Source organism: Coregonus lavaretus (assembly GCF_964263955.1).
Source record: "Coregonus lavaretus genome assembly, contig: HAP1_SCAFFOLD_5222, whole genome shotgun sequence".
Taxonomy (NCBI): Eukaryota; Metazoa; Chordata; class Actinopteri; order Salmoniformes; family Salmonidae; genus Coregonus; species Coregonus lavaretus.
The window spans coordinates 1-9,848 of NW_028157716.1; the positions used below are offsets into that span (position 1 = coordinate 1).

Below are 9,848 nucleotides of genomic sequence, written 5' to 3' on the forward strand. Positions count from 1 at the left end.
TCTAATAATACATAATAATATGCCATTTAGCAGACGCTTTTATCCAAAGCGACTTACAGTCATGCGTGCATACATTTTTGTGTATGGGTGGTCCCGGGGATCAAACCCACTACCTTGGCGTTACAAGCACCGTGCTCTACCAGCTGAGCTACAGAGGACCTCTCTCTCTCTCTCTCTCTCTCTCTCTCTCTCTCTCTCTCTCTCTCTCTCTCTCTCTCTCTCTCTCTCTCTCTCTCTCTCTCTCTCTCTCTCTCTCTCTCTCTCTCTCTCTCTCTCTCTCTCTCTCTCTCTCTCTCTCTCTCTCTCTCTCTCTCTCTCTCTCTCTCTCTCTCTCTCTCTCTCTCTCTCTCTCTCTCTCTCTCTCTCTCTCTCTCTCTCTCTCTCTCTCTCTCTCTCTCTTCCCCCCCCCTCACTGTTATCCCCTTGTTTCATGTCCCACAGCCAAACCACAGGAAAAAACGTTTCTGCAGCAAAAATAAACAAACATGTCAAGACATGTTGGCCTTTGCTGCAATTTTCAACATCCAGAAACAACCTTGACTTTCCTTCCATCTGCACTGATGTGAAAGAAATGAACTGGTGAATACTTGCCCATGGCTTTCACCAATCCTGTGTTAGTCTGATCTGGATATTTTCAGATAAAGTAAGAGGAAACCCTCCTACTGAAGTTTTTGCATCATGGCTCAGTACACCCCCATGTGGTTGCATTAATATTTACTATTTTCTCTCCACTGGGTGGGGCTATGAGTCAACAGATAGGCCTACTGAACACCAGATAACTGCAACATTTATAACACATGTATGAAACATTTATAGCATGTGAAACGAACCTTTGCAACGAGTGGACAACAGTCTTTCTCTATCTATATGTTGAACAGTTGCTTATTGTCCATTTTTCTGTCATACACATGTCAGTGTCTTAGCCCTGTTTCCTGTCCACTAACACACATTTAAAATCCTTTCAATTAGCCCCATCTCCTACTGATCCACTCCCTGACCCCCCCTCCTCTCACTCAAATGACTACTGTGGAGTGACGTGTGTGTGTGTGTGTGTGTGTGTGTGTGTGCGTGGATGGGTGGGTGGGTGGGTATGCGTGTGAGAGAGAGAGGATGTGTCTTTGTGTGTGTGTTTGACTCAGTGTGTGTGTGTCAGTGTGTGTGTCAGTGAGTGATGTGTATCCTTGGGATTGGTCCAAAGGTAGAGGTGCAGAGGCTTGAACACAGAGCCCTCCCTGTTGAGCATAAACCAGGCTACGACATCTTAACCACTGACACACTTCTCCTAATCATTCATCCTGGACTGGCTCTCTGCTCTGCTCTCCATCCACTATCCTTAGCTCCACAGACATACAGCCTCATCTGCCACAACTGCTGCTTACCAGCTTACCTGACCCAGCTCTAGAAGAGTTAGGACAGAACTCTCTGAGGAAGATGAGCAACATGGCCATGGAGATCGTTGCCTTCATCCTGACCATATCTGGATGGATCCTGGTCTGCTCCACGTTGCCTACTGACTACTGGAAGGTGTCCTCCGTGGATGGGACGGTCATCACCACCGCAACCTTCTGGTCCAACCTGTGGAAGACATGCGTCACCGATTCTACAGGAGTGTCAAACTGTAAAGATTTCCCCTCCATGCTGGCTCTGGATGGTCAGTTCAAACTTTAGCTGATTGCTATTTTTGTTGTGCTGTTGTATCGTTGTAATTGTATGTGATTAGGTGTATTTTTGTGTGTGTGTGTGTTTGTGTGTGTGTGCGCATGCGTGTGTGTGTCTGTTTGTGATTGTAATGGAGGTATGTGTGTGTGTGATTTCTTTGACCTAATCACAGATGTCTTACATCTTGAGCATCCGTCCTCTTGGGATGAATGGCTGGCTTTGAAAAAAGTGGTATTTGGAATTTGATATCCCTATTGGTTTGTCGGATTAAGCCCAAGAGCCTCTAAAACATATACTACCAAAGGCCAGAGCAGCATTTGAACCGGGTGTTCAAGCTGCCATTTGAGGATACAATGCTTTTACAGTGGCAATAAGAGGAAAATTGAGAAAGTCAGAGCACTTTTACAAGTGTGAGATAACTCAGTGTTTCTGTCTCTTTATCTCTCGCTCTCTCCCTCACACACACACGCACGCACGCACCCACACACACACACACACACACACACACGCACGCACCCCCACACACGCACGCACACACGCACGCACCCACCCAGCATATATCCAGGTGTGTCGGGGCCTGATGATCGCGTCTGTGTGCCTGGGGTTCTTTGGAGCCACCCTGGCCCTGATTGGAATGAAGTGTACTAGGATCGGAGGCTCAGAGACCACCAAGGCCAGACTAGCAGGCCTCTCAGGCCTTCACTTCATACTCAATGGTGAATATTAATGATATTGTATGCTTTTTGAACTACTCCTTGCTATTTAGACCAGAGCTGAGTCCTCTCTGTTTTCTCTGCAGGGCTCTGCTCCTTGACTGCATGCTCCCTGTACGCACACAGGATCACATCAGAGTTCTTTGACCCACTCTTTTTTGCTCAAAAGTAAGTGTTCAGCTTAACTGTGCTACTTAATGTCCTACTGTACTGCATGTCAACAAATGAAATGCAGTGAGCACATGTATTTATTAACTGGTCACTGGCTTTACTGGCTATGCCCGTCCTCTCGTTGGCAGGTTTGAACTGGGCGCAGCGCTCTTCATCGGCTGGGCTGGCTCTGTGCTCTGCATTTTAGGGGGACTTATCTTCTGCCTCTCCTTGTCAGAGGGCTTCAGGCAAGTTTGTTTGTGTCTACAATTCATTAAATGATGATCAATTACAGAAAATGATTACTTTGATTGACGTGTTTTTTCTCCCTCCCGTTTACTCAATATGTTGTGTAATCTGTATGTACTGTACATTTCTCAACATCATGTCGACTGAGATACAGAAATCTAAAGTTATCCATAATAGAGTACACGGATCGTAAAGCTTGTCACTCAGTAAGTCAATGAAGCAGTTTAATATTAACTGTAATTAAGTTGTTTAAGTACTGGGATATCAAGGGATCACTGTCAACATCTTGTCTCATAGTGATAACAGTATAAGGACATGTACTGTATGTTGATGACTGAATGTTTTCTTTGTGTATAGTATCAATGTATTTATGTGAAAGTCACCTTGGGTGGGGGGCCTAGGGAACTGGTGTATGGGGTGGGATGAGGTAACAGACTTCTTCTATAACCGTGACTACAATTGCCCTAGATCCAGAGACTTCTCTAGTCTTCTGAACTAGAATTGTTTTCACCATGGAAATGGAATGAGGACACTGTATATCTCAAAAGAGTAACCCTTAGTGTTTTCCTCTAGTCGAGCAGAGTACTCCTACAGTGGCGCTACGTCTATGGTAACCAAGCGTCACAAACCCAGCAAGTCTGCCAACAGTTTCTACAAATCGCCAGTTTCCACAGACCCTCGAGACCCAGCAGAACACTCAAGGCAGTTTGGAAAGAACGCCTATGTGTGACAATGGACGGATCACTGGCATTGCCATATGGTCATATGAGGTGACCATGGACTATTTGACCCTTGGACTAAGCTTGATGAGGTCACCTTTTCATACCTCTTCAACCAGAACCCCAATTCCTTATTGAGACGGATTCCTGTGGGATTACATTACCTAAGGGTGTGATGCATGCTACCTGCTTTTATTTTCCTTAATATGGCACTTCTTTCCAATGCACTGTACATAGAACATCGTTTTTGATATCTTCTCTGCCAAAGGAGACTGTCCTTACTGTCCCTGTGCCTCAGCTGTTTACCTGACTACTTGAATGATGTCACCCCCTGTGGCACAAACAATGCTGGTGGAAATAACCCTTGAAATCAGCAAGAGGAAATAGGCAAGCTGTTGGCTCCTCTCTAAAACCACATTAGGTAATAGGTCTCTTCTGTCAACGGGCTATCAACAAAATAAATCAGATAAACTTGTTTTCTTCGCAGGGCAGGAAATTCGGTTTGGCTAGGATCACAATTTAAACTCCTGGGTCACCTTGAAGGGACAAACTAACTGGTACTGTTCCAAATCCATTGTTGTTCATTAGATATGCCTCAAGAACAAATATCAGGAATATGTGTCTGTTTGAGATCATCTAAAAACTAAATTTAACTAAATTGGTTCATTCCTATACATCTCCCAATATGTTGTAATCAGTGGCAATGTCAATAAACATTTTTTTTTGCAAACAAGAAGGAATTCAGTGATAATTTTCTCTGAATGATCTGATGAAAGAACATTAATTAAGTATAAAGAAAATGGGGATTGAATAAGTGGACTTTTTAATTGGTGGGTTTATCACTTTGATATAGACCTCTGTATGAGTACCTCATGACAACTACCTCTGGAACTCAACTGTGGACCCAATGCATGTCTGCCATATGCTGTCACTCTTTAGCAGACCACAAGTGAAGCCTAGATGAAGGAAGAGTCAATAGAGAGCATTGTGTGCTCTCAAGAACTGTCAAGTTCTTGTATTTTTGCAATATACCTCACACTGAAAGATGGCCCCCTACCAGCCACCACAGACAGAAAGGGGCTTCCGTTGTCTCGACTGATCACAGAGTTACCAATCAACAGCAGGCCTGCCCCAGTTGATCTTTGTTCAGACTCGGATATGGGAATCGGAAGTTTCCCCCACCGTCTGCCATCTATCTCCACCTTCTGATCAATGGAAACCTTAACCCTGTTACGTAAATCCTCTTGGCCCTCCGAGCCGGGAGACTCTCACCAGCTGGCATGGAGCTACAGCTGGCAGCCACCCCGTGCTCCATGTTCCAGTCCTGTGCATCCGTAAACAGGTGTCGGGTGTCCCACAGCTCTGGATGGATGGTCAGAGGACCTACCCTGACTACACTATTATGTCTGGATGAGGGGAAAACATAACCAGACATCTATAGACAAAATCAATAATGGTGAGTGATTTCACATTTTGATGTCCATATTTTTCAGAATGAATCAAGAGATGAATGCACCACATAAAAAATACTGTTTTATTGTATGGAATAAGTCTAAGATTCCTCATTTGTATGGATTGAAGCATCAGAAGGCTCACATGATTCACAAGCATCCATAAATAATATTTATTTTGTTACATCAGATTCAAAATTCAAAAATGAAGGCCACAAGCAGAATCCTTGCTCCAAAAGCAGTATATTTCTGCCAAATTTACAGCAGTTTGTTTGTGCCAGAAAATCCATTATGGACAATTATACTACTTTTAAACATTCAAAACAAAGTACTTTTCTGCACAAAATACACAAGTTGAGTCTGATTTTGACTGCGCTTGAGGCACAGTTTGGTTGTATTTCAACAAGACACCACCAGAGAGCAGTATATCTATACTTTATTTACAGGACCATAGAATGAAACTATTGACAGATAGAAATTCAAACAATGTTCTGTGTATGCATCATCTTTGTATGGAATCTTACTTAATATTTCTTAAATGATATTGTAGTTTATTATACAGCATGTATTTGTTCTTAACAACCCATAATTAACGTGAGGCCCTGCAAGTGAACACAACAGCGCTTTTGTTCTTTCTCTGTTATTAGCCCTTCACTAATTAAAAGCATGACACAGCCTGAATCACCACCGTATAGGTCCAGGCATCACAACAGTGCGTCCGTACCAATGTCCCATCTACTTTGCCAGTAACTTTGCCAATAAGCCGAGGGACTCAGTACAAAGAAGACCCTTCTCATCTTCACTCACCACAAGAAAATCCATCACTCCCCATGCAACTAATACCATCAGAGAGAGCCTAATTATATGAGCTCAAAGACGTTATGTTTTAATTATATAAGTAAAGCAGGCAGCACACCTAGCTAATAACCTACCGCAGCCCGAGGCAATGTCAACGGACAATGGAAGCGCTTCAACGGACTCTGAAGTTGTAATTCCTCAGGTAATGAATTCTTATTGAACTAGTTAAGGTCAGATCATTACTGTATATATCTTGAGACGAGGTCAAGGTTTTGCCCTAGGCATTGGGCCATACCAGGTAATGTTTATGTCATTAGAATAAATGTTTTCAGAATTAGTCAAATAAAATCAAAACCCACGGAATCAGCTTGGGACATAGAGATGGATGTTTTTGAAACCTGAGATAAACGCTTAGGTGAACATTTTTAGCACCCAAACAAGGTTCTGGGAACCTCAGCAGCAACAGACTCACCCATATCCACCCTCATGCAGTATGGGAAAAGTGACAACCAGGTAGAGTGACAACATGACTGTCTCGTTAGTCATACTGAGCCCTGCTACCAAACTGTCTGACTGGGATGAGCAGGTTTCTTCTCTATCACATCACAGCACAGCAGGAGACTCAGACGCCACTGTATGGTTGCTCCACCAAGGAGACACACCATTGTATAGACGAGAGAAAAAGGAATCCCCAATAAGTCAGATCTTGAGAAAAGAAACACAACAGAGACATAATAATAAGAGACAGTCATAATAAGACAACTTGAGGGTTATCTAGATATAGAGCATATAGACTGACTCCACACACCAGAGTATCAGGATGAAAATCCGCGTGATGCAGATCTGGGGCTTCCTGATGACAGTGCTGGGCTGGATCTTTGTGGCGTGCTCTATCGCCATGGAGGGCTGGAAGATCACGTCCATCGGGGGCATGGGCGGCTCGGCTGTCATCAAGGTGGCCTGGTACTGGTCTAACCTGTGGAAGGCCTGCTTCACTGACTCCACTTCTGTCACCAACTGCCAAGACTTCCCTGTGCTCTGGTCCGTGGACAGTAAGTACCATAGAGATATGCATAATATACTGTGTTCTACTTCTATTTCTATGGTGGATATGAAGTTGTATATCAACAAGAGGGACACATCTGAAGACAGTCTTGTTAAGTTAATTTATTTTACCCCCCCAAAAATAGGGTTTAAAACAAATTCTGTACAAATGTGACTATTACTGTACCCTTTAAAGCAATGCAGACAAACTTCTGTGAGTTTAGACTGTTTCAGTACAGTGACATTGGTTATTCCACTGAAGTTATAAAGCCTACTGTAGTGCAAAATGTGACCTTGCGTTTGGTTGTGTTCTTATCAACCAGACCACATCCAGATTGTGAGGGGCCTGCTGATGGGTGCTCTGTCTTTGGGGATGCTGGGGTTCGTACTCAGTCTCATTGGGATGGAGTGCACCTTCCTCGGGGGCAAGGACAATGCTAAGTACAGGAAGATCTTCACTGGAGGAGTCTGTCACATCATTAGCGGTAAACATGTTCTTTCAGTTGACTTCTCCCTCTGTGAAAACAACCTGGTAGATGCACACTGTAGCAGATTGAGAGTAGCTGACTGACTTACTTCGTCTTCTGCAGGCATACTGGCTGCGTCAGGATATGCTGTCTACGCAAAATACGTCTCTGGGGAATACTTCAACCCCTATTTTGATGGATTAAAGTGAGTTGACTTTTATAAATTGGATGCAGGTTTTTCCATTCAGTTACAAGAGAATGTTTATGTGCTCTCCCTCCCTCCCTCCCTCCCTCCCTCCCTCCCTCTAACACACAGGTTTGACCTGGGGACTCCTCTGTTTCTTGGCTGGGTGGGATCAGCTTTCCATATGACAGGGGGTTGGTTCTACCTGGTCTCTGTGTGCAAACTGCTCTGTGAGGACAAGAGGTGAGTACAAGCATAGCCATACTCATCATGGAATAGTTATTGATTTATTCATAAAACACTTGTCATTGATTGTATGTTATCTCTCCCAGCCAAACTATAGTCATCCCTGAACTTCCCGAGGTTGAGTGTGACCAGGCCAAGTCCACCACAGCACAGTCCCCAGTATCCCAGATCACCTCAAAGATCAAGGTTGCATCTGCATCTAAGATTTCTTCAAAATCTGCACACTCAGATGTGTCTGCCATCTCCTCAAGGTCTGTTCAGTCCGGTCGCGTGTCCAAATCAGAGCGATCTGGACGATCCTCGAACTCCGGGCAGTCCTCGAAATCTGACGGTGGGTCTTTGACGTCTGGTCGTTCATCAAGGTCCCATGGGTCAATACACTCTGAGGTGAGCAGCGGCAGCAGTAGAACAGTGTCCTCTTTATCCAGTGGGTGAAGGAGGAGCGAGAGAGAACCGTTTATCAAAAACTCCTACATATGACCTGGTTCTGTGCATAGTATGTGGGATTTTGACTGGACCGAACTGAAGTAACAATTGTATATACTCTATATGATGATTAGAGCTGTCAGAGTTAATTCTTTAACTCAAGTTAACTTTTTGAATTTTAGTGCATTAATGTTTTTTAATCATGATTAATCGCATTGTCTGAAAGCTTTCAAAATACACTGAAAACATCCTAAATACTTTGGACAACTCAATTTGAGCTAATTCTGAATTTGCGATGAATCACAACAAATCCTTTGATTAACTCGATTAAATGTTTGAATCGTTTGACAGCCATGTGAGGAAAAGTCTCTGTATCTAATGGCCTGTTTCCTGAGAGTATTTCACGATCATCAAATAAACTGCTTCATCACATTCATTGTTTCATGTATTGCTATTGATAATGTCATTAAAGCAGGGCCTTTCTACCTTTTGAGCAAGCTCTCTCTGATTCCGTGTTGTGTTTTGTTCTCCATTTTCAAATTATTCAACTGTAGTCTAATCAAAATCAAGATATTTTTAGATATTGTCGGCACGGTCATACCTGCCAAAGCAGTCAGGGAGGTTGCCTGTAAACAGTCTCTGTTTTTGGTGTTGCCACTGTTTCCTATTTAAATCAAGAGTGATATGCCGCACAGCTGACAGACCGATGCTCCTATCTTGTGCTCTTCTAAATAAATATGGAATCATTTTCAGTGGATGCATTTTTGTGAATTCCGTGACTAGATGGGATAAAATCAGTAACCTTGTAATAGCTCCAGTAACTTACACTCGGTAGTCCATGTGAGCGATCCTCTCCAACCTGTCCAGACAGAGGAAAGTGGAGGAGGTTGGTTCAGATCCTGGGCCTCGTGGTGTCCATGCTGGGCTGGGTGTTTGTGGCCTGCACCCTGGCTATCGACTACTGGAGGGTGGCCCAGGTCGGCAGCCAGAGTGGGTCATCCATCGTCAGAGGGACCTGGTTCTGGTCCTACCTGTGGAAAGACTGCTCTGAGGACTCCACCGCTGTGGTCAACTGTGTGGACTTTGGGGTTCTGTGGACGGTGAAACGTGGGTTGAGTACTGGAATCTCTCGTCTGGTATCTGGTATCTCTGTGTGGAATAATCAGGAGTCTTATGGGTGCATTGTCTCTTAATATAACATTTTCTCTAAATTGAATTGAATTAATTAAAGCATATTGGCAGGTTAACACAGCTGTGATACATAGTGACTAATACAATGATACATGATAGTTGCAATATATTTTATTTGGCTAAGCTAGGTTCGATTAATTTTGTACATAATGTTACAGGAATTGATTAGCCTCCAAAGCAATGAGGTCTGTACGCGTTACACAGCATACATCCAGGGAGTGAGGGGACTTGTGATGATTGGTTTAGCCCTGGGGCTGGTGGGAACTGTGTTCGGCTTTGTTGGAATGGAGTGCACTTACATTGGAGGAAACCACAGAACCAATGACAAACTGCTATTAACAGCTGCCTCTCTCCATTTTATTGGCGGTAACTTTCCTTTTTCAGGACACATACAAATCACCATAACTTAGAGGGTTTAAACTTCCTCATCCTGACCATAAACATGTTTTTCTTCCTTGTCATTGGTTCCTGATCCCTGACGCATCATCATGCAGGCGTCTCAGACAACGCCAGTTATTGTTTATAAACACAGTTGCAGCAGCCATTGTTAC

The 9,848-nt window shown here is 43.6% G+C and overlaps 2 protein-coding genes across 2 annotated transcripts; both read left to right on the plus strand.

The window, feature by feature from the left end:
* Positions 1-1,431: 1,431 nt before the first annotated feature.
* LOC311125004 (claudin-10-like) lies at positions 1,432-2,544 on the plus strand (the record flags this gene model as incomplete). The annotated part of the gene is made up of 3 exons (XM_084199092.1): positions 1,432-1,651; positions 2,214-2,375; positions 2,459-2,544. The coding sequence occupies 3 exons, from the start codon at positions 1,432-1,434 to the stop codon at positions 2,542-2,544; spliced, it is 468 nt and encodes a 155-aa protein (XP_084055218.1).
* Positions 2,545-6,559: 4,015 nt separating this feature from the next.
* LOC311125006 (claudin-15-like) lies at positions 6,560-9,299 on the plus strand (the record flags this gene model as incomplete). Its single annotated transcript, XM_084199095.1, has 6 exons — positions 6,560-6,791; positions 7,107-7,268; positions 7,374-7,455; positions 7,567-7,677; positions 7,767-8,011; positions 8,974-9,299. The coding sequence occupies 6 exons, from the start codon at positions 6,560-6,562 to the stop codon at positions 9,297-9,299; spliced, it is 1,158 nt and encodes a 385-aa protein (XP_084055221.1).
* Between the last annotated feature and the right edge of the window lie 549 nt (positions 9,300-9,848).